Source organism: Pristiophorus japonicus, chromosome 2 (assembly GCF_044704955.1).
Source record: "Pristiophorus japonicus isolate sPriJap1 chromosome 2, sPriJap1.hap1, whole genome shotgun sequence".
NCBI classification, from domain to species: domain Eukaryota; kingdom Metazoa; phylum Chordata; class Chondrichthyes; family Pristiophoridae; genus Pristiophorus; species Pristiophorus japonicus.
The window spans coordinates 91057264-91082774 of NC_091978.1; the positions used below are offsets into that span (position 1 = coordinate 91057264).

At 43.0% G+C, this 25511-nt stretch overlaps 1 protein-coding gene across 1 annotated transcript in view; it reads right to left on the reverse strand.

Moving 5' to 3' along the window:
* LOC139228820 (probable E3 ubiquitin-protein ligase HERC1) overlaps positions 1-20665 on the reverse strand; it is a 426955-nt gene extending 406290 nt beyond the window's left edge. The window contains exons 1-8 of the mRNA XM_070860235.1: positions 20528-20665; positions 20025-20169; positions 17525-17696; positions 14565-14699; positions 13195-13360; positions 8465-8590; positions 987-1196; positions 742-894 (exon numbers count right to left, since the gene is read on the reverse strand). Coding sequence (XP_070716336.1) covers positions 742-894; positions 987-1196; positions 8465-8590; positions 13195-13360; positions 14565-14699; positions 17525-17696; positions 20025-20169; positions 20528-20665 — 1245 coding nt within the window. The remainder of the gene's footprint in view (positions 1-741; positions 895-986; positions 1197-8464; positions 8591-13194; positions 13361-14564; positions 14700-17524; positions 17697-20024; positions 20170-20527) is intronic.
* Positions 20666-25511: the final 4846 nt, after the last annotated feature.

Consider the following 25511-nt stretch of genomic DNA (forward strand, 5'->3'; position numbering starts at 1 on the left):
ACCACCTACAAGGCATAAGTCAGGAGTATGATGAAATACTCTCCACTTGCCTGATTGTTGTTGGAGCTGCATTCACTCAAGAAGCTCGACACCATCCAAGACAAAGCAGCCCACTTGTTTGGCACCCCATCCACCACCTTAAACATTCACTCCATCCACCACCGGGGTACTGTGGCTGCAGTATACATCATCTACAAGATGCACTGCACCAACTCGCCAAGGCTTCTTCGGAAGCATCTCCCAAAACTGTGACCTCTACCACCTAGAAGGACAAGGGCAGCAGGTGCATGGGAACACCAACCACCTGCAAGTTCCCCTCCAAGTTCCACAACATCCTGACTTGGAAGTATACTGCGTTCCTTCCTGGGTCAAAATCATGGAACTCCCTCCCTAACAGCACTGTGGTAGTACCTTCACTACACGGACTACAGCGATTCAAGGCGGCGGCTTACCACTACCTTCTCAAGGGCAATTAGGAACGCGCAATAAATGCTGGCGTTGCCAGCGACACCCACATCCCATGAACGAATATTTTTCAAAAACACTTAAATCTGCCTCCTCCCCACCCTCTTCTGCAATATCCAAGTGTGAGGAAAGGTACTATAAAGTGCAAGTTCGTATTGATATCATCTGAACCCTGAGATTGGACTATTGCACTGTAATTACTCCTATGTATTCCATTACTATTATTTTTATAAAAAAGAGCAGTTGACAAATTGTGCTGTTTTCCAGTGACATTACCTTAGCAGTAGAATTTGCGTAACAGTGAGCCAGCAAATGTTTGTACAATGCAGAGAGCAGTTGACGGACATGGGAAGGTGGTCCACTTTCCGTATGGGTTGTATTACTTTGCTGTTTATCACTGTTCTTCTCCAATTCACCAAACGCACGCTCCTTTTGAGAAAGGCAATTAAGAAAATTGAGGCAACAGTTCGAAAGAAAATATCAACTTGTTGCTTAAAAAGAAAATGCTTAAAAATTCTTACAGTGTAGAAACCGATGTTCCTTAAGAGAGTTTTCAAAAGGATTTCTGCTAAGTGAAAGTGGTCGATATTTCCTGAATTGGAGGAGTCCTGATCTGAAGAGTAGTTCTGCGAGAAACCTTCTGTTATGTCAGCAGGTGAACTGTAACCGAGCAGTGATGCGATGTGGGACTGGTCTTGTAGGCTGGTCAGTATGATATCCAACTGCATCCTCTATTTTTAAAAAAATGACAGTTTGACTAAAATTTGGCTAATGGTTAATTTCACAGATATACCAACCTCCTGTCGGCTAAATAATATTTTTAAAAAAGTTATGTATAACATTTCAAATGATAGAAACTACCAAAGAATTCGGACAAAATCTAGGTACCAAAACATTGCATCATTCAATAATTACAGCAAATATAATTTTTAGCCCATCAATAATAATTATTTAGCATCAAGTTCTTATCCCTCTAATACTAACAAAACCATTGCGTGCTCCAGCTAAGGCCCACTAAGGGTACGGTAGCATAGTGGTTATGTTACTGGACTAGTAGGCCCGGAATAACTCCGGAAACATGAGTTCAAATCCCACCACGGCAGCTGGGGAATTTAAATTCAGTTAATTAAATAAATCTGTAATTAAAAAGTTAGTATCAGTAATGGTGACCAAGGGCTAGAATTTCCTATCAGCCCGCCAGCGCCCGATCACCTCCCAAAAGATCATTAAGACTGGGAAGATTATCGCCGCCGGAAACGTCCCCCAAAAAATAATAAAATCCGCCGAGCGAAGAACATGGGCCTTGCACCCGCATTCTGGGCGAAGAAGTGCAATTGGGCGGTTCGTAAACAAAATGGACGAAAAATTTATCAATAAAAATGTACCCTGATGCTGCGGGTTGGGCCGAACACCATAAAAATAAAAGTAATTTTTCAAAAAACATCAACTAAAAAAAAAATCAAAAAAACATTTCCAAGATACTTTGGGCCCAAATTCCCCCAGCTGCTTAAAGAGGCGTAGTTAGCCATGGTACGCCGACTTCGTGGGGGGAAAAAAACGCGCCGAAAACTTACTGGGATAATTTGGCCGTTCCTGGATCCCTGTGGTCCCGTGGCATGGCGTTGAGAAACCTGCAGGGGGCAGAGCTTGGGCCGCGCTTGCTCAGTACAGCCGGCAGGGGGACGGGACTTGGGTCCAGCGTGTCCTCGAGTACCAGCAGGGGGACGCATGTCCATTTCAGCGATGGAGCAGGAAGCTTGGCAATCGGCCAATTAAAGGGAGAGCGTCCTCAGTGCCTCAGCAGCATTGGCAATGGACCATATATAAAGGTAAGGTGTGAATAGTGATTTTTGGATGGCTGAGGGAGTGGAAAGGAGTGCTGCAAAGGTGGAAGAAAGGTGAGAACTGTGATTTTTCAAGATTACCTGAGTGTAAGTCCAATACACCAATGATTCAAGAATGTGCAACAAGAACAAAGAATTTCCTCCATGAGGAAATGGAGAAATTAGTTACTGTCATAGAGGACAAATAGCTGGAGCTGGATATCAGTAAGAGTGGTCCCACAAAAGTTCCACCCAAAGAAATGAGAAGACGATGGAACCTAGTTGCAGAAGAATACTCTGCAGGGGTGAATACCGCAAGATCTGGAAGCTGGTGCAAAAAGAAATGGCAGGATCTTGGTCAAGTAGTGAGTGTAAGTAATATCTTCATCTTTAAATTGAATTGCAATTGTAAATGTGACCATCTGTATATGTACCACCCATCAGAAGGCGTACCATGTGTGAAAAGTTATATTTTCATCTTTGCAGACGAAATTGGCCCACAACAAAAGGGAAAGACTTAGAACAGGAGGAGGGCCGCCAAATCTGCACCAACTATCACCCCTGGAACAGAGGGTTGCTGCCTTGCTGAGTCGCACCGGCAGAAAAAGAATCAGCTCTGCACAAGCTGGACCCACACACGAACGTGAGGGTGAGTCATTAAAATGCATCGTCGCCCTTCAAATCAACTGCTGACTGGCCTGCTATGCGTGAGGCTACTCATGCCACCCATCCTGCCCCCTCCTGTGCTGCTAACCATTTGACTGTTCTGTTGTATTTTGCAGAAGACGACAACAGTCCTGAACATCCTGAAGATCCACCAGAAGATCCAGATGCTTGCGGTCCAGACCAAGGCGGGTGGGGAGACAAGGGGTCCATGGAAATGTGTTCACGGGAGAATTCTGATAGTGATATGAATCAGTCCATAGTACAGAGCATCACACTGCCAGAAACCTCCATGAGCTCCGCAGCGACATTCCATGGTTTCACACCTTCCGAGGTTGCGGGTCCCAGTGGCGGTGGTGAAATGCATGTTGGAACACCCAGTGTCCCACCGTCCCCAGCCTGCGCCTCGCACTGGAGGGGTGCCATTAGGCAGATCCACGGCGAGGGGAAGGAGAAGCCGACCAGTCTCTCCTGAGATGCAGCCTTCATCAGATGTTAATCAGGTTGTCATTGGGTGAGGAGACCAATGTCCTTACAAGATCATTCATGGCGACCGTCAGTGGGGTGCATGATGAGGTAGCGACACTGTCGGGAGAAATATCAGCACTGAGACAGGAACTGAAGGCGGGCATTTCAGAGGCAAATGATGGCAGATGCCATGAGGGAGCTAGCTGCTGCAATAAGGGCACAAAGACCAGATACTCAAATGCCACTCCCACTTCAATCCACGCACCAGCCACCGGTGAGACCCAAGCCGGGCCCCCAACCCCCCACCCCACCACCGATCCTATGAGGAAGTGCACTTTCCCCAAGATGTGGGTGAAGGATGGGTGCAGCCCTTCTTTGCTCTTATTGTTGTTGAACTGCGTTGTAAAATATTCAATAAAAGATATTTTGCATTAAAACTGAATCATGTTCCATTAGGACCACACAACATTTAGGAACAACTGTAAAAAGTAAAAATCCCTCGCCCCTACTGTCATGCATGCCTGCCGCCCCTAGCCCTGGCGTTCTGCAGTTGCCAAGATAGGACTGCTCTATTTTCAGTAGCTGATTTATCTTTCCTTTATTTTTGATGATGTTGTGCAGCTGTTGTGCTGAAGTTGTGCTGATGTTAAGGTGTTTAGTGCTTTAGAATCCTCTAACTCACCTTCCCCACCCGGCTATCTCTGGCTACCTGTGCTGATTTCTTAAATGTAGGTAAGGTTTTTCTGTGCCTACAAAAGTGGCCACATACACTGGCCTAAGTTAGTTTGGAGTAACTTTTAGCTGGCCAAATTTGCTTCTATGGTCGAGAGGAGTAAGTGGCTGGTCATGCCCCCTTTTGGAGAGAAAAAAACAAAACTAGAAAAAAGCCTAACTAACTGACTTACACTGGAGCAAGTTAAATGGAGAAATTTGCAATTTTTAAGTTGCTCCAAAAAAAGCTACTTACTCCAAAACAAAACGGGGCAACTCCTAGAGAAATGTGAGCCCGTAAAAACTAAATCATTTTTGAAATAATTAGTAAAAAACCAATTACGAACCTTTTTTTTTTGAAGAGCTACTTCACCTACCGCCCAGCTCCACTGATCCTCGTGGCTGTTTATAAAAAAAACTTACCTACGGGTCACCGCTCAGCCAAATATCGCGCCAGGGCAATCTCAGGACGGTGCATGCCGGCGGTCCACCCCCTAGCGGTACCTCAAAACCACCGTCGTAACTCAGGTAAGGAAATTTTCGCTCACCTGGCCGTAAGCCATTGCAAATTTCAGCCCCATGAAACTACCAGATTGTCCATTGTAAATATCGCACATGCGCTGAAATTTAAAGGGACCGCACACTAAAAGAAACAGGCAGCGCAGAACAAAGCGCAGCTTACAGGGAATATTGCCCACAACCCTCCAAGAACTCTGCGTTCCTCCAACTTTGGCTTCTTGTCCATCCCCTTTCTTCACACCACCATTGGTGACCTTCAGCTGTCTGAGCCTTAAATTCTGGAATTCCCTCCCGAATCCTCTACGCCCTCCCTAAAACCTACCTCTCTGCACAAGCTTTTAGTCACCTATTCTAACGTCGTCTTCTTTGCTTAGTGTCAATTTTTGTCTGATTACGTTCCTATGAAGCACTTTGGGACATTTTACTGCATTAAAGGTGCTGTATAAATGTACGTTGTTGTTGATGGCAAGCATGAAACTGCAATACAGCAATAGCCATCCGTTGAGGCGGGGACCATTGAATCTCAAGGTAAAAGTGAATAAATATTTAAAGCAGGGAAGGATGCGTGGCTATGGGGGAAATGCGGAAGTGGGCTTAGTTTTGAATTGTTCTAGCAAAGAGTGGCTTTGATACTATGAGCCAAATGGCCTCCATCTGTGCTGTAAATTTCTATGGTTCATCAGTAAAAAGCAAGAAAAGCGCAACAAACTGAAAAGCATAGCTTTTGCAGTTTTTCTATAGAACACTGTATTCGTCCATTCAGTAGAGAATGCAGTGTAGTGACACAGGCTTTAAATCTCCAATCAACTTTGTACACTTTCAACATTTTTTTTAAGCTTCGCATTGTGTGGACATGCACCGTAAATACAATTTCTAACTCAACCGAGAAAGGGAAAAAAAACTACACCCAGATGTTTTAGCATTCTAAAAATAGTGCCCATTAAACCAGGATTGTGATAAGAGTGCAAAGCAACACATTCATTCCCACAATGGATATTTTTCAAACAACAATATTGCTGTGCATCATTTTTTCTTCAGAGGATATACTGAGAGTCCCTGGTTGTAGTGGCGAAAGGTGCCAACAGTATTCCAGTAGAGAAATTATTTTAACCACTCAAAGAGATTTAGGACCCAAATTTGGCCCACCCGTTTTTTCGGCGCGCTCACGTGAGATGCGCCGACTTCCTAGGCTCAAATCGGCACCAAAAAGATGTTCCCGGATTCTGTCTGCTCTGTTGACTCTCCCGGGGCTTGGCGCGGTGTGGCAATTCCATTGGGGGGGCGGTGCTAGGGCTCTGCACGTGAAAGTGTGCCGGCTGGGGGGGGGGGGGGGGGGGTGGGCGGAGCTAGGGCCCTACATGTGAGAGTGCCGACAGCGCTGCGCATGCGCATTGGAGCGTTCGTGCATGCGCAGTAGCGAACAACATTAGCAATTGGCAAGTTCCCTGTGCTCTCCCGCCCACACCTATCCCTGGCTGAGTGACCTCCCGCACCAGCCTGTGTCTCCTGGGAGCCTGCCTGTGTGTTCTGCGAGCCTGTGGCCAGTTCCCTGTGCTCTCCCGCCTGCACCTATCCCCGGCCGAGTGGCCTCTCGCCCCGCTGACTTCCTGGGCCCAAGTTAAGAAAGTAGGACTTAAGTTTTATTTTTTATTTCTTCTTGATGGTTTTTATGCTTCTTGAATGTTGTTGTGCTTTTTTTAGTGCTTTGTAAGGTCCTCTCCGCTTCCCTTCTTGCCCCTATCTCTGGCTACCTGCGCTGATTTCTTAACTCTCCGCAAGGGTTTTCTGTGCGGCCACAAGTGGCCACATACACTGGCCTAAGTTAGTTTGGAGCAACTATTAGCTGTCCAAAGTGGCTTAATTGGCCAAAACTGGCGTCGGTGGCTGGTAACGCCCTCTTTTGAAAAAAAAACTAAACTAAAAAAATCCTAACTAACTCACTTACACTGGCGCAAATTGAATGTGCAAAATGGGGATTTTTAAGATACTCCAGAAAAATCAAGTTGCTCCAAAAAAAACGGAGCCACTCCCGGGCAATTTTGGGCCGAGTCACACAACCAGAACATAGTGAAATTAAATGGTTGGCTGGTACAAAGCAGAGGTATCGATTATTTAGCCTCTTTTGGCTAGTGAACTGAACTACATAACGATCAGGAATTGGAACCTGTGTAGAATCAATACCAGAAGACACGCTTCATCTCTATAATGTTAACAGTCTCTGGAAATACTATTTTCAGATGTTTAATTTTATGAGTATTCAGGACAACAGAACAAATTAATGCACAGCAGAGATTAAGTTGATAGCAAATGTTAGTAATTCTTACAAACTGTAGAAATTATAAAAAGGATTAAAGTGACTAATTTCTCTTAAATTATGAATATTTGGAAATGACAACATTAGAGTTACACCCACAAGACTATGCTACTTTAAATACTCTGGTACATAGAAACATAGAAACATAGAAAATAGGTGCAGGAGCAGGCCATTCAGCCCTTCTAGCCTGCACCGCCATTCAATGAGTTCAGTACCCCCTTCCTGCTTTCACGCCATACCCCTTGATCCCCCGAGTAGTAAGGACTTCATCTAACTCCCTTTTGAATATATTTAGTGAATTGGCCTCAACTACTTTCTGTGGTAGAGAATTCCACAGGTTCACCACTCTCTGGGTGAAGAAGTTTCTCCTTATCTCGGTCCTAAATGGCTTACCCCTTATCCTTAGACTGTGACCCCTGGTTCTGGACTTCCCCAACATTGGGAACATTCTTCCTGCATCCAACCTGTCCAAACCCGTTAGAATTTTAAACGTTTCTATGAGGTCCACTCTCACTCTTCTGAACTCCAGTGAATACAAGCCCAGTTGATCCAGTCTTTCTTGATAGGTCAGTCCCACCATCCCGGGAATCAGTCTGGTGAATCTTCGCTGCACTCCCTCAATAGCAAGAATGTCCTTCCTCAAGTTAGGAGACCAAAACTGTACACAATACTCCAGGTGTGGCCTCACCAAGACCCTGTACAACTGTAGCAACACCTCCCTGCCCCTGTACTCAAATCCCCTCGCTATGAAGGCCAACATGCCATTTGCTTTCTTAACCGCCTGCTGTACCTGCATGCCAACCTTCAATGACTGATGTACCATGACACCCAGGTCTCGTTGCACCTTCCTTTTTCCTAATCTGTCACCATTCAGATAATAGTCTGTCTCTCTGTTTTTACCACCAAAATGGATAACCTCCATTGCACGTGTTTAGTTTATTAGACATTTATTCCAAATAATTTTAAGTTATGTAAAATTTCACAGCTGCAAAACGCTTTCAGTTCTCAAAATAATAAAACATTATTCTTGTGAGTTGCTTGTATTATCCAGGGTTGTACCTTCAATTTCCAATACAAGTTCCTAATCTCAGCTAGACTATCAGCGAAGATGGCAAGTGGAGGAGAGAAAATGTGGTGTCAAACTTATTCCTCGCTTGTGCAACCTAATTGTGCACTTGCATCACCCTGCCCTCCTGCTTGGGAAATCATGCATAACACTGAAGAAAATGTAATAGGAAGGAAATATGAAATATTAGGGATAGGGACTAAAATGAAGTTTAATGCATTGTTCTAATTTTATTTGAACAATATCCAACAGTAATTTACTCAAAAATGCATATCAATATTACAAGATAGAAAACATATACAATACTAAAAGGAATTAAAAATGGTGAAAATGTTATGTATGCATATTTTGGTGTCTTACAAGACAACATTAGTGAGATTTGAATAATAATTGCATTTACATCATTAGATGCCTTGCAGAAGTGCCAATACTTACTTGTCCTTTTGATAAGCTTTCCCATCTCTCTGGACCTTGAGGTAATAGATTATGTAAAAGTTCAGTACGTTCCCTGAGTGGAGGCAACAATAAGGATGCACCAACTGAAAGTGTTTCGTTGACTGCCTGCGTGACACATAAATATAGCTTTTAACGAATCAATGCATAATTTGCGATCTGCAGATCACAATTATATTACTTACAGCAGAAAATAAAATAGATCTAATGATTCATTTATCTAAAAACACAATTTATTGTAAAATCGCAGTGTTCTTTGTCATATAATATTTCTCATAACATCAGCAGTTAGGTACGGGATCATAAATATAAAGTATTTTTGCAGATCACCAAACAGTTACGGTAGCATAGTGGTTATGTTACTGGACTAGTAGGCCCGGAACAACTCCGGAAACATGAGTTCAAATCCCACCACGGCAGCTGGGGAATTTAAATTCAATTAATTAAATAAGTCTGGAATAAAAAGCCAGTATCAGTAAAGGTGCTGACTTTACCCGGTCTAGCCTATACGTGACTCCATACCCACAGCGGTTGACTATTAACTGCCCTCTAAAATAACCTAGCAAGTCACTCAGTTATACCAAACCACAACAAAGAGGTCTACTAAGATTAGGCACCGGATTCAGACATGACAAAAGCCCAGTCGACCTTGCAAAGACCTCCTCACTAATAGCTGGGGACTTGTGCCAAAATTGGGAGAGCTGTCCCACAGATTAGTCAAGCAACAGCCTGACATAGGCATACTTACAAAATCATACCTTTCAGCTGACGTTCCAGATTCCTCCATCACCAGCCCTGGGCATGTCCTGTCCTACCAGCAGGACAGACCCACTAGAGGTGGCGGCACAGTGGTATACAGTCGCAACGGAGTGGCCCTGGGATTCCTCAACATTGAATCCAGACCCCATTAAGTCTCATGGCATCAGGCATGGGCAAGGAAACCTGCTGATTACCACTTAGCTAGCACCCTCCCTCAACTGCTAAGTAGTCCTTCATGTTGAACACCACTTGGAAAAAGTACCGAGGGTAGCAAGGGTACAGAATATATTCGGGGGTCAATATCTATCACAAAGAGTGGCTTGGTAGCACCAATAATGACCAAACTGGTAGAGTCCTGAGTGACATAGCTGCCAGACTGGGCCTGCGGCAGGTGGGGAGAGAACCAACATGAGGGAAAAGCCTTCTCACAATCTACCTGTCGCAGATGTATTTGTCCATGACAGTATTGGTAGGAGTGACCATCGCACAGTCCTTGTGGAGACAAAGTCATGTCTTCACACTGAGGACACCCTCCATTGTGTTGTGTGGCACTACCACCATGCTAAATGGGATAGATCTAGCAGCTCAAAACTTGGCATCCATGAGGTGCTGTGGCCATCAGCAGCAGTAGAAATGTACTCCACCATAATCTGTAACCTCATGGACCAGCATATCCCTCACTCTACCATTACCATCAAGGCAGAGGGACCAACCCTGGTTCAATGAGGAGTGTAGAAGAGCATGCCAGGAGCAGCACCAAAGTATGCCTAAAAATGAGGTGCCAACCTGATGAACTACAACAAAGGACTACATGCATGCTAAACAGAACTAAGAGATCCCTCAACCAACAAAGCAGATCAAGTTGTGAATGACGACGGACAATTAAACAACAGGAAGAGGAAACTCCACAAACATCCCCATCTTCAATGATCGCAGATCCCAGCACGCAAGTGCAAAAGACAAGGCTGAAATGTTTTCAACCATTTTCAGCCAAAAGTGCCACTACTTGGTCTCCTCCTGAGGTCCCGACCATCACAGAAGCTAGTCTTCAGCCAATTCAATTCACTCCGCATGATATCAAGAAACGGCTGATTGCACGGGATACAGCAAAGGCTGTGGGCTCCTACAACATCCCAGCTGTCATAATGAAGACTTGTGCTCCAGAACTAACTGGGCCTCTAGCCAAGTTACAACACTGGCATCTACCAGACAAAGTGGAAAATTGCCAGGTGTGTACTGTCCACAAAAAGCAGGACAAATCCAATCCGGCAAATTACCACCCCATCAGTCTACTCTCAATCATCAGCAAAGTGATGGAAGGAGTCGTCAAGCAGCACTTACTCACAATAACCGGCTCATCAATGGTCAGTTTGGGTTACGCCAGGACCACTTGGCTCCAGACCTCAGTACAGCCTTGGTCCAAACATGGACAAAAGAGCTGATTCCAGAGGTGAGGCGAGAATGACTGGCCTTGACATCAAGACAGCATTTGATCGAGTGTGGCATAAAGGATCTCTAGTAAAATTGAAGTCAATGGGAAAACTCACCACTGGTGAGAGTCATACCGAGCACAAAGAAAGATGGTTGGAGGCCAAGCGCTGCAGGAACTCCTCAGGGCACTGTCCAACCACCTTCAGCTGCTTCATCAATTACTTTCCCTCAATCATAATGTCAGAAGTGGGAATGATCGCTGATGATTACACAGTGTTCAGTTCCAATCGGAGCTCTTCAGATAATGAAGCAGTCCGTGCCCGCATGCAACAAGACCTGGACAACATTCAGGCTTGGGCTGCTAAGTGACAAGTAACGTTCACCCCACACAAGTGCCAGAAAATGACCATCTCCAACAAGAGAAAGTTCAACCACCTCCCCTTAACAATGAATGGCATTACCATTGCCAAATCCTCCACCATCAACATGATGGGCGTCGCCATTGACCAGAAATTTAACTGGACCAGCCACATAAATACTGTGGCTACAAGAGCAAATCAGAGATTGAGTATTCTGCGGTGAGTGACTCACCTCCTGACTCCCGAAAGCCTTTCCACCATCCATAAGGCACAAGTCAGGAGTGTAATGGAATACACTCCACTTGCCTGGATGAGTGCAGCTCCAAAATTCAAGAAGCTCGACATCATCCAGGATAAAGCAGCCTGCTTGATTGGCACCCCATCCACCACCTTAAACATTCACTCCCTCCACCACCAACGCACCATGTCTGCAGTGGGTACCATCTACAATGCTGCAACTCGCCAAGGCTTCTTTAACAGCACCATCCAAACCCACATCCTCTAGCACCTAGAAGGACAAGGGCAGCAGGAATATGGAAACATCATCACCTCCAAGTTCTGGTCCAAGTTATACACCATCCTGACTTGGAAATATATCGCAGTTCCTTCATTGTCATTGGGTCAAAATCCTGGAACGCCTACCTAACAACACTGTGGGAGTATATTCACCACACGGACTGCAGCCATTTAAGGCAGCAGCTCACCACCACCTTCTCAAGGACAATTAGGGATCGGCAATAAATGCTGGCCTTTCTAGCAACACTGACATTTTGAGAATGAATTTTAAAAAACTTCGCAATCACCCACTCCCTCAAATACCCATCCAATTTTCATTGAAGATTTTCAATATGATTTACTTCTAGTACCTCCCTCTATAATCCATTCATCACCCACTGAATAAACGAGCTAAATCTAAACAGTTTGTGCATCCTCTCCTCTTCTAATCTTCAACTGGTGTCCCTTGGTTCTAAAGTTTGTGACAATCTCAAACATTATTGGGGTTCAATGTTTCTATTCTGAACAGATTCAGATCGAATTGTACTTGGTTTACTCTTCCCTAGTGTTTGAGCTTCCCCCCTCATTTTGGTATCACCTGGAAACTTGGACATATATTTTCCCCAGCTCCAAATCAAACACCATGAACAGCAATTCCTGATCACTGATCCCTTCCCGTGTTGGTCCAAGCTCCATTCACAATCATCCTTTGCTTTCTCTAGTTTTAAATTTCAATTTTCAATCCACCTCAGAAACTTGCCTGTTATTAAGTTCCATAACTCCTGGATTGTTGACTGATAGCTTATGTGCTAATGTATCAGAAGCCTTTTATTACTTTATCCACAATAGATGTTGGGCTCACCTGTAGTCACCTGGGTCACTCCTATACGCTACAGCATCCCCACTGGGATTGGGACCAATGAATTAGCCTTTGTTTGCTGGTGTGGAAAGCCACTTTCTGACCTGCTCAACTGTATCCATGGTCATCCATGACCATCCCCTGCTCTTCTACCCCAATCTACCACCTTCCACTCCTGCCTCTGATAGTGAAGGCATTTCAGCCCAAACTGTAAGTTTGACCTGTAAATTTAAAGCTACAATGTCCAAGTTCAATGCCTGCAGGGCCCACTGCCCATCCCCCAGCATGCCTTTGTTCTTTGCCTCAGAGCTTGCATCGGCTGAAGAAACTGGATTTCCTTCACTCGCAAACAGGACTTCGTTGCTTCACCGACTACACAGTTTGATTCATCAGCTGTGGCATTGCTCTGCTTTAGTCTTCGCTCTGAATTCTTCTGCTGTTAGGAATTATACAAGAGCAACATAGACACAACTTTCCCTCTGATTTTTATTTCTCTGGCACTCCTCTCCCAGCCATCTGACCTTCACTTGGGACCTCTCCAGCAGTGCTGACTGGTTCAATGGCATTCGGTAAATGAAACCTGTATCACCATGGCAGTAACCTTTGAGGGCAGTGTAGATCAAATTGGCACAATGGAGAGCTCATCTCCACGCTCAAGCCTTAAAACAAGATTATGGTGTAAAATATGGCAATTTTCATAACTCTCAATGTTATTTGGAAGACAATCATCATAAAATATTCACAGAAAGATGGAGAACATCGTAGGGCAGCTATTGATAATACTAGCAATCCCAGATTTCCCCATTTACCTCTTCAATGGAATTTGGGACATCTGAATCTATCAGCCGAAAAAGCAAGTTCCTTAGTGGTCTACCCTGTTGTCCAAGAACAGCAGCTCCAGTTCCTCCAGCTTGAGCCAGGGAGAGATGAGTGGAAAGCAACTTCAAACAAAGAAACACAAAATGATGGTGTTCCCTGTTTTAAATAAAAGCACAAACCTATTAGTGGGATCTATATAGTTTCAAATCGCAAACTTTGAAACAGGAATTCTGATGTTCCATCAATCAATATCTTATTTTCAATGAACAATATCTATATAACAGATATCCAAGATCATTTTCCTGATGGCACTATTTTCTTAACATTCTATATTAAACTTTTGGGTACCTAAAGTGGCCACCATTATCTATTCTTAAAGCCTTTCCTGTTCATGAATTTACTCCACCAAAGCCAGCCTTATCCACAATCCTTAATGTTAGAGTATAGATAGGGGGTTGGAGAAGCAAAAGAGCTTCATCTGATTCTCCATCTTGTACTATAAAGGAAATGTGCCTCCAAAAGGAAGTTCTTTTCCTGGAAGGAAACAAACTACTAACTCAATGCAGGAAGCTGTAATAACAGACACAATGAGAAAGACAATAATTTGAATTATGTACAAAACTTATGTTATGAAAGGAAAAAGAGTAGGGCTGACTGGATCAGTGACATTCAAAGGATAGTTCCAGTCAAATACTGATGGTGGACATGCAAAATAGAAAATACCACTTCTCCATGTTACATACCAGAAAATAATAAAGACCAGATTATAAGAAAGAGGAATTATTAAAAAAAAACAGATTACCAAGAAGTTGGAGGCCTGATTAAGTGTATGTATGTGAGTAAACAAAGAATTCAAAACAAAAATAAAGCTTTAGAAGTATGAAAAACTATGGAGGGATATGATACAGCAGCTATAATGGAAATGTGGATTAGGTTTGGACAGGACTCGGTACTTAATATACCTGGTAATAACATTTTCAGATGAGCGACAGGAAAAAAGGGGGTAGAGTAACAGTATAAAAAAGAATTCCATTACAATGCCAGAAGATTAGGATATACTAGGGGATTACAGCAAGACAGAATCCACATGGAGAGTTAGGGAATAGGAAGGGAAATGATACAGTTCTTAGTGTGCATTAAAGGCCAAACAGATAAGGTAGAGGAGATTTGTAGACAGTTCAAAGAAATGGCAAGGACAAGGCGACAATAAGATTGGGTGATTTTTATCAAAAAATAGTCTAGGCTAAAAGTAACGTAGGTGGTCAAAATAAGAATGTTTTTCGAATGCATCCAAGGCAGCTTCCTAGATCAGTATGTTTACACATTCCTAAAGATATACATCAAAAATATTTGATATTACCTTTGAGAGAAGAAAGGTTGTGGAGGTACGTCACTGTTAATGCCATCACAGTACCTATCCAAAAATGTTCGCAGGTAATTAAAAGTACTTTCTTCCAGATCAACGCAGAAAGGCCTGTGCCAGGCTACCAGTTGTCTAAAGAGATAAGCAACAATATACAAATAACACTTACAATAAAAGAGAAGCTTATTAAGGGATAATAGTAAAGTAGAAATGTTCAAATTTTTTATTTATTAGAACATTGCTGGCTCAAAAAGAAACAGGCTTATACCAGACGTTATCCAAGTAAAGAAGTCTTACTACAATTATACAGGATATTGGTGAGACCACACCTGGAGTACTGCGTACAATTCTGGTCTCCTTACCTAAGGAAAGACATATTTGCCTGAGAGGGAGTGCAACAACGGTTCATTAGACTGGTTGCTGGGATGAGAGAATTGCTCTATGAGGAGAGATTGAGCAGACTAGGCCTATATTCTCTCGTGTTTAGAAGAATGAGAGGTGATCCAATTGAAACATATAAAATTCTTAAGGGGCTTGACAGGATTAATGCTGAGAAAATGTTTCCCCTGGCTGGGGAATCTAGAACATGGGGTTACAGTCTCAGAATAAGGGGTCGGCCATTTAGGACTGAGATGAGGAGAAATTTCTTCACTCAAAGGGTTGTGAATATTTGGAATTCTCTACCCCAGGGAGCTTTGGATGCTCAGTCGTTGAGTATATTCAAGACAGAGGTCGATAGGTTTTTGGGAACTAAGATAATTAAGGGATATGGGGATAGTGCAGGAAGGTGGAGTTGAGGTAGAAGATCAGCCATGATCTTATTGAATAATGGAGCAGGTTTGAAAGGCCAAATATACTCCTATTTGTTATGTTCTTATGCTACTCTGCTAGGTTGAGCACAAAAAATGGCACTATTTACTTGTGTCTCCTCCTCCTGTGCCACTAACTGGAAAATGTAGTAAATCCTTACGTCGAATAACAAAATGGCCCTGAATTTGTGATCGGAGGCTTCCTGCGGGGAAATGCCCCCAAATCGCAAATAAAATGCCCACGTCCCTGGTGGTCTAGGAGGTATGGAGAATCGTGGTCCTGGGCCTCTCCAGGTACCCGCGGGTAGAGGCTCACGTATCCCAGGCGAGCGCCCTGGGATCACGTGGACCAGCCCAACGAAAGAGAGAATGGGATCCCCATTCATGCTTATGGGGATTCCGTATGTACGGAAACCCCATAAGCATGAATGGGAATAACCCAAAAGTCACCTCTACATAGGATATACGGCACAGAAACAGGCCATTTGGCCCAACCAGTCCATGCGAGCGTTTATGCTCCACTCGAGCGTTCGCTTTAAGTAAATTTAAAAACACATATTTAAAATGAATTAAAATGGCATTTAATTAAATATTAAAACAAAAATGTAATTTTTTGAAAAATAAATTTACATGTTTTGAAGAGGCTAAAAATAAACTTGGCTTATTCCACAGGTTTTTAAATAAATTATTGATAACATTTTATTTTTCTGCTTTCTAAAAAAAAACTTAAATTCTTGATGGCACAGTGAGTTGGCTTCTCAGCTCTAGATGTTGACTGGGATAAAAGTCTTGGATGAAAGTCTCCTCCGGCTGCTGCCGCAAAAGCCTGTAAACTGTCCCTAATCTGGCACTAGTTGGACACAGGATGGCTGATGTGGGCAACAGGAAAAATGTCACACTGGAGCATTAGGGAAAGCACTTTGTTCAGACAGATTAGAGGGAGCTTTATTCTGCATCTGTCCGTGCTATTGTCGAGAGGTCAGTATTCATATTGGGTGCCCAGAACATACTATTCACCAGCACTAACATCTCTTACCTTAATGAACACAATAATAAGAAAAATCAAATAACCAGAACACATTTTCCTGATGATATACTGGGCTTGGGCTTTACAATGCACTGCTAAGACCAACTTGGAGTATTGTGTTCCACTCTTATCACCACAGCACAAAATTCAGATACAAGCATTGAACAGGTTGCAGAGAAAAGCAACAAGACTGATCTCTAGTTTTTTTTAAATTCATTCATGGGATGTAGGCATCGCTGTCAAGGCCAGCATTTATTGTCCATCCCTAATTGCCCTCGAGAAGCCTTCTTGAACCGCTACAATCCGTATGGTGAAGGTCATCCCAACAGTGCTATTAGGGAGGGAGTTCCAGGATTTTGACCCAATGACAATGAAGGAATGGCGATATATTTCCAAGTCAGGATGACGTGTGACTTGGAGGGGAACTTGACAGTGGTGAAATTCCCATGCGCCTTGTTCTTCTAGGTGGTAGAGGTCACGGGGTTGGGAGGTGCTGTCGAAGAAGCCTTGGCGAGTTACTGCAATGCATCTTGTAGATGGTACACACTGCAGCCCCGGTGGTGGAGGGAGTGAATGTTTAAGATGGAGGATGGGTGCCAATCAAACGGGCTGCTTTGTCCTGGATCGTGTTGAGCTTCTTGAGTGTTGTTGGAGCTGCACCCATCCAGGCAAGTGGAGAGTATTCCATCACACTCCTGACTTGTGCCTTGTAGATGGTGGAAAGGCTTTGGGCAGTCAGGAGGTGAGACACTCGCCACAGAATACCCAGCCTTTGACTTGCTCTTGCAGTCACGGTATTTATGTGGCCTGGCTGGTCTGGTCCCTCCCCCATCCCTCACCCCTCCCCCCTCCCTAAGATATTGATGGTATGAGCGAAACCAACAAAGGACATTCAAAATGAGGCTGCATGCAATAATGAGTTAGGGTACTATAGGAATAAGCTTCAATAGACCTTTTCTCCTCGACTTTTCTTACACTCAATTAATATTTAGCAGTGTAAATTCAAAACATTATTTTACATGTGCTTTTAGAATTATAAACACATTTGGAAAACTGAAAATAATTTTGTCCAACTGATTTATTGTTTTATAGTCTATACATCTGTAAAGTTACTTCATTACCTATCAGTTGGTGCAGCTGTCCAAGCCAGGCTGTGGGAGGTTCCTGCAGTGATTTGCTGTATAGGTATTCCTTCCAAACCAATTACTTTCTTTGGTTTAGCAATTGGGGTTGATGTGTGACCCTGTCCACACTGACCCATTGCATTATTACCCCAAGCATAAACTTCATTATCTATTAGAATAAGTACAAAGAAAAATTATATAGCACACTTCAGTTGCAGATGGTACAAGAAAAGTCATCTTAAATGATATTCAAAAAGGACCATCTCAAAATGTTTAAATACATCTAGTTTACAGAACGTGACAGTTAACTGGATATTAAGGCTGAATGTCTCAGTGGGTTAGACACTGGCCTTTCACCTCTGTAGCCTAAGTTCCAAACCAATACTCTGCTACCCGTATCCTATTCTGCACCAAATCCCACTCGTCTGTCAAACCAGTCCTCTCTGACCTACATGGGACCCAATCCTCCAATGCATCCAATTGGAAATGCTCATCTTTGTTTTTAAATCTCTCCATGGTCTCACAACTCTAACCTCCTACAACGCTATCCCCATTAAACATCTGACTCAGTCTTCTTGTGCATCCCAAATCTTCACCATTGGCAGATGTACCTTCAGTCACCTAGGTCCCATTCTCTGGAATTCCCTCCCTAAACACCTCTGCATCTCCACTTTCCTCTCCTCCCTAAAACCTAACTCTTTGACTAAGCTCTTGGTCACTTCCTCTCTATATCTGGTTCGTTGTCCATTTTTTGATTCTGCTTGTGAAGGGTTTTGGGATGCTTTGCTTTGTTAAAAGTAGTACAGATATACAAATTATTGTTGTTGACTGACGTGATGCAAATGTGCAATCCATTGCACTGCTGTATGATTTCCCCTTCAGGATTTCATCTGTTTATCTGCTTATTCGCCAACTGAATGTGGTCCACTGATATTTTATTTGCTGATCTTCCTTTCCATACTTTGTGATAGCACATGCTTTCTGACCATTTTTATATTTTACATTTTCTTCTGCTCGATTGGACATATCTTAGGGTTCAAAAACACAATTTTTGCGAGAGAGAAACAGATTGGGATTGATGAGATTTGTGTGAAGGCCTGTCACAAAATTATTAGGCACTGTCCCATTATAATCAATAGTCACGCAATATTACCTACAGTAGTAGTATTTTTAAAAAATTCATTCATGGGACATGGACGTTGCTGGCAAGGCCAGCATTTACTGACATCCCTAATTGCCCTTGAGAAGGTGGTGGTGAATCGCCTTCTTGAACCACTGCAGTCTATATGATGAAGGTATTCCTACAGTGCTGTTAGAGAGGGAGTTACTGCAGTGCATCTTGTAGATGGTACACACTGCAGCCATGTTGCACCGGTGGTGGAGGGAGTGAATATTTAAGTTGGTAGATGGGGTGTCAATCAAACAGGCTGCTTTATCCTGGATAAGGTCTAGCTTCTTGAATATTGTTGGAGCTGCACTCATCCAGGTAAGTGGAGAGTATTCCATCACACTTCTGACTTGTGCCTTTAGAATCTTCAGGCTACTCACCGTTTTTAATATATAATAGATTTGCAATGACTTCTCATAAGGTCAGTTCGAGCCAGGGGGATAAAACTGGAGAGAGATGTTGAACAGAAGTGGGGTATTTCTCCATAGGAAGTGGCAGGGTACACATACACGATAAAAAAGTAGCATCTTTTGGCAGCCTATTTACAGTCAGACATGTGCAAAGGTTTGGCAGTAATGGGCTACCTGCTTTCTTTTGTGATCAGAGAAAGGATCCAAAAACGTGAGAAAATAACTTTAAAATGGAAGAATAGAATGACTAAAGTTTTAACTTCATTATCGATATCAAAACCCACATATATATTATGAACTAACAATGAACAAAAATTAGATAGGTGCAACATTTCTTTGAATAGGAATTGTATACCATCCTTTTCCACTAGAAATTGATTTGGTTTGTATCCACCATATTCTATCCGAATGAAATTAGATGTACAGTATTACACTTCAAATAAATACATTAAGAAAACTAAAAGTATGGAATGTGCTTTTTGTTTGAAAGCGTGATCCCACAGGCAAGAGCTCATCTCTGGCTGCAGCCATTCCCCTATATCCTGGACAAATAGAATTAAAGAGAAATTACAACATGGAAACTCATTGTTTGGCCCAACCAGTCCATGCTGGTTGTTCATCCTCCACACGATTAATAGTCCTAAGCCCATGTACCCATAGCCCTGAACCCACTTTTCCTTCAACTGCCTGTCTAACCCATTCTTCAATTTTCTCTGCTTCAACAGCCTCACAACCCTGTTTATAGTTCCTGTGACCTTCCAGTTTCATTGAAACTTATGCATTTAATGACCAGATTCAATGCTGGATCTAGAATTCAAATCTTTAATTGTGATATTAATTACTTATGCAACCCTTGTAGGAATATTTTTCAGAATTCTGGAATGAATTTGGTACAACTGTGACCTAATTTGCATCTCACCATGTGTTAGAGCCAGGCAATGGCTATCTCCACAAGAAATATCAATGATTTTGGTTGAATTCAGCTCCTCAACTAGTCGTGGCCTAAGAGCTGTAGTTTCTGAAGAACCACTTCCCAGGCAAGAGCCACAGCCCCAAGCAAACACCTGAAGTGAGAGAAAAAAATAATTTGGCATGGAGTTCATCTAATACCTTGTAGTGCATACACTTGAGTGCAGAAAATCCTGGAACAAAGCTAATCATTTAAAACATTCTAGATTTAAATTTTTACTTGCTTTCCAATGTTAAGTAGCTTTTTAAAAATGCAATTACAAGACTACATGGGTATGAGCACTCAAAGGTGCTACAGAAGAGGATATATAAACATCAAGTGCACAATACCCCAAAGCAAAAGAATATAACTGTCGGATTAAGAAGCTAAATTTTGGTTTGGAGGTCATTTGACTTTCATCTAGATTTTCAGAATGTCACTAAATATTCTGACTGTATGACCATTCAGAATACTTGACAGCCACACATGGTATTCTTCTTCCCCAGCCTTGGAAAGTGGTACTGGTTTTCCATGTGTTGAGATGGCTTCAATGGTATCACTCTTCCCTCAGTCAGAATTGGTTCAAGCAGCACCCCAGAACTTGAGCACATAATCAAGGCTGACAGAGCTATAGTGAGACTTTAAATGGAGGCCTGGTCTACCTATTCCAGTGGCTCAAATGGACCTTAAATACCAATGTGCTATTCAAAGAGCAGGGAGTTCTCCCAGAGTCCTGCGCAAAACTGCCTTTGTCAACAAACAACAAAAGCAGATTAACTAGGCATTCATCTTATTGTTGTTTGTGGAGTCTTACCATGTGCAATATAGATGCTATGTCCACCTACATAGCATAGGAACAGGAGTAGAATCATAGAATGGTTACAGCACAGGAGGTCATTCGCCCTGTCAAGCTTGTGCCGGCTCTCTGCAAGAGCACTTCAGCTAATCCCACTCACCCGCCCTTTCCCCGTAGTCCTGCAATTTTTTTCCCGTCAGGTACTTATTCAATTCCCTTTTGAAAGCCAAGATTGAGTGTGCCTCCACCACCCTCAGGCAGTGCATTCCAGATCCTAATCACCTGCTGTGTAAAAAAGGTTTTCCTCATGTCGTCTTTGGTTCTTTTGCCAATCACCTTAAATCTGTGTCCTCTGGTTCTCGACTCTTCCACCAATGAGAACAGTTTCTCTCTATCTACTCTGTCTAGACCCATCATGATTTTGATCACCTCTATCAAATCTCCTCTCAATCTTCTCTGCTCCAAGAAGAACAACCCCAGCTTCTCTAGACTATCCACATAACTGAAGTCCCTCATCCCTGGAACCATTCTCATAAATCTTTTCCATACCTTCTCTAAGGCTTTCACACCCTTCCGAAAGTGCCGTGCCCAGCATTGGACACAATGCTCCAGTTGAGGCCAAACCAGTGTTTTATAAAGGTTCATCATAACTTCCTTGCTATTGTACGCTATGCCTTTATTTATGAAGCCCAGGATCCAGTGTGTTCTTTTAACCGCTTTCTCAACCAGCCCTGCCACCTTCAGCAATTTGTCCACATATACCCCAGGTCTCTCTGTTCATGCACCCCCTTTAGAATTGTAGGCCATTCAGACTCTCGAGCCTCTTCTGCCATTCAATTACTGATTCACTGCTGATCTTTAACTTAACTCTATCTACCCGCCTTGGTTCCGTAACCCTTAATACCTTGCCGAATAAAAATCTATCAAGCTCAGTTTCAAAATTTTCAATTGACGTAGTCTCAACTGCTTTTTGGGGAGAGCGTTCCAAATTTCCACTACACTTTGTGCAAAGTGCTTCCTGACATCACCCTTGAACTGCTTAGCTCTAATTTTGAGGTTATGCCCCCTTTTTCTGGACTCCCCATTTTTCTCTGTCTGTCCTTTCAAATCCATTAATCATCTTAAACACCTCAATTAGATCACCCTTTAATCTTCTATATGCAAGGTGTTTGTAAAATGCCATACAATAGATTTCTTAGCAAAATTGAAGCCCATGAGATTAAAAGGGTAGTGGCTGTATGGATACTGGACTCCAAGGGTTAAATTATGAGGAGAGATTATACAAACTAGGGTTTTTTTCTCTGAAATTCAGAAGGTTAAAGGGTGATTTGATTAAAGTACTGAAGATATTAAGGGGAACTGATAGGGTAGATAGCGGGAATCTATTTCCGTTGGTTGGGGAGTCTAGGACTAGGGGGTATAGTCTAAAAATTAAAGTCAGGCCTTTCAGGAGTGAAGTTAGGAAACACTTCTACAGGCAAAGGGTGGTGGAAGTTCGGAACACTCTTTCACAAATGGCAATTGATGCTAGGTCAATTGTTAATTTTAAATCTGAGATTGTTAATCAAAAGTATTAAGGGATATGGGGCAAAGGCGGGTATATGGAGTTAGCTCACAGATCAGCTAAATTACCTACTCCTGTTCCTATACAAAATTGGCTCAGGGACAGAAAGCAGAGAATAGTGCTGAACGGTTGCTTTTCAGACTGGAGGATTGTGTGCAGTGGTGTCCCCCATGTGTCTGTGTTGGGACCACACTTTTTGAAGGACTTGGAAAGGGCATAATTTCAAAGTCTGCAGATGATATGGAACTCAGAAACACAGTAAACAGTGATAGGATAGTAACACACTTTAGGATGACATAGACTGACTGCTGAAATGGGCAGATACAAGGCAGATGAAAGTAAATGCAGAGAAGATTAATGTGATTTATTTTGGTTGGATGAGAAGAGGGAATATAAATTAAAATGGTAGAATTTTAAAGGTGGTGCAGGAAGAGGGAGACCTTTAAGGGTTAATCCCTTTTAAACCATTTCAAGGTTGGTGTAAATTACTAGTGACAATTTCTAGTAGCTTATAAAGGTAAAATAAGATTACAAGTTTAAGTAAAACTGAAATATTAAACAGATAGGATTATTGTAGGTTTAAGCAAAGACAAACAAGCAAGCTAGCTTAGTTAATTGGCCAGCTAGTAAAAACTGGTTCCCTAAACAGGCCAGTGGTGAGTCAGCTAGAAACAGTATAAAAAGAGAGGGCTTTGTGCAGACTTGCAAGGAGTGCAGCAGCAGCAGCAATGAGTGCAAAGGTAAGAGTTTGGTAAGTGGGAGTGGGAGTGGGAGTGGGAGTGGGAGTGGGAGTGGGAGTGGGAGTGGGAGTGGGAGTGGGAGTGGGAGTGGGAGTGGGAGTGGGAGTGGGAGTGGGAGTTTTGTCTTGTTTTCCCCACCAGTGCTGACTCCACGACCTGGGAGGAAAAGAAAACAAAGTGTGACGTCACAGCCAAGAGGGTAAGTGATTGGCTGGTTGATTGATGAGTAGTTTTTCTTTTTTCCTTATCTTGTCAGTAAGAAACCTTTGGCACTGTTGACAAATTAGGTTATTTTAAGGGTTAAGTCATGGCAGGAGAGGCCAGACCCGTGTGTCATGTTCTTCCTGTGCCATGTGGGAAATCAGGGACGCTTCCAGTGTCCCTGACGACTATGTGTGCAGGAAGTGTGTCCAGCCACAGCTCCTGTTAGACTACATGACAGCACTGGAGCTGCGGATGGATTCACTCTGGAGCATGCACGATGCTGAGAACATCGTGGATAGCACGTTCAGTGAGTTGGTCACACCGCAGGTAAAGGTTACAAAGGCAGATTGGGGATGGGTGACCATCTCCCTCCAAAACAAATATACCACTTTGGATATTATTGGGGGAGATGGCTCACCAGGGGAAGGCAGCAGCAGCCAAGTACATGGGTGGCTCTGCTGCACAGGAGGGCAGGAAAAAGAATGGGAGAGTTATAGTGGTAGGGGATTCTATTGTAAGGGGGATAGATAGGCGTTTCTGCGGTCGCAACCGAGACTCCAGGATGGTATGTTGCCTCCCTGGTGCAAGAATCAAAGATGTCTCGGAGCGGCTGCAGGGCATTCTGGAGGGGGCGAGTGAACAGCCAGTTGTCGTGGTGCATATAGCTACCAACGATATAGGTAAAAAGTGGGATGAGGTTCTACAAACTGAATTTAAGGAGCTAGGAGTTAAATTAAAAATTCAAAAGGTAGTAATCTCAGGATTGCTACCAGTGCCATGTGCTAGTCAGAGTAGAAATAGCAGGATAGCCAAGATGAATATGTGGCTTGAGGAATGGTGCAAGAGGGAGGGATTCAAATTCCTGGGACATTGGAACCAGTTCTGGGGGAGGTGGGACCAGTACAAACCAGACGGTCTGCACCTGGACAGGACCGGAACCAATGTCCTAGGGGGAGTGTTTACTAGTGCTGTTGGGGAGGGGTTAAACTAATATGGTAGGGCATGGGAACCTATGCAGGGAGACAGAAGGAAATAAAATGGGGGCAGAAGCAAAAGATAGAAAGGAGAACAGTAAAAGTGGAGGGCAGAGAAACCCAAGGCAAAAATCAAAAAGCGCCACATTACAGAAAAATTCTAAAGGAACAAAGAGTGCCTCAATGCGAGGAGTATTCATAATAAGGTGGATGAATTAACTGCAGAGGCAGCTATTAACGATTATGATATAATTGGGATTTACGGAGACATGGCTCCAGGGTGACCAAGGCTGGGAACTCAACATCCAGGGGTATTCAACATTCAGGAAGGATCGACAGAAAGGAAAAGAAGATGGGGTAGTGTTGCTGGTTAAAGAGGAAATTAACGCAACAGTAAGAAAAGGACATTAGCTTGGATGATGTGGAATCGGTATGGGTAGAGCTGCGGAATACCAAAGGGCAGAAAACGCTAGCGGGAATTGTTTACAGACCACCAAACAGTAGTAGTGAGGTTGGGGATGGCATCAAACAAGAAATTAGGGATGCGTGCAATAAAGGCTCAGCAGTTATCATGGGCGACTTTAATCTACATATAGATTGGGCTAACCAAGCTGGTCGCAATGCGGTGGAGGAGGATTTCCAGGAGTGTATTAGGGATGGCTTTCCAGAAGAATGGGCCCAAGTTTCGGCCTCAGTTGCTCCTGATTTTTTGGAGCAACTGGTGTAGAACGGAGTATCTTAGAAATTCAAATTCTCGGCATTTAGTTTGCTCCAGTTCTAGTCAATTAGAACAGTTTCACTTTGGAACAGAATTTTTTTTCAAAAGGGGCATGTCCGGTCACTTACGCCTGTTTTCAAAGTTTCGGCAGTGAAAACTTACTCCAAACTAACTTAGAATGGAGTAAGTGAAGATTTTTGTATGCTCGAAAAAACCTTGTCTACACTTTAGAAAATCAGATGTAGGTTACAAATCAGGCGTAGGGAATGGAGGGTTTAAAGGGAAGTTTACAAACATTAAACACTTCAGTTTTACAAATAAAGAGCCATCATCAATAATAAATGATTAAAAACATCAATAAATCAACCAATAAATCAATCAAAAAAAATTAATAAGAAATATATATTTTTTTTAAATCAATAAATAAAACATTTTCTACTTACCGACTGCAGCACCGGGAG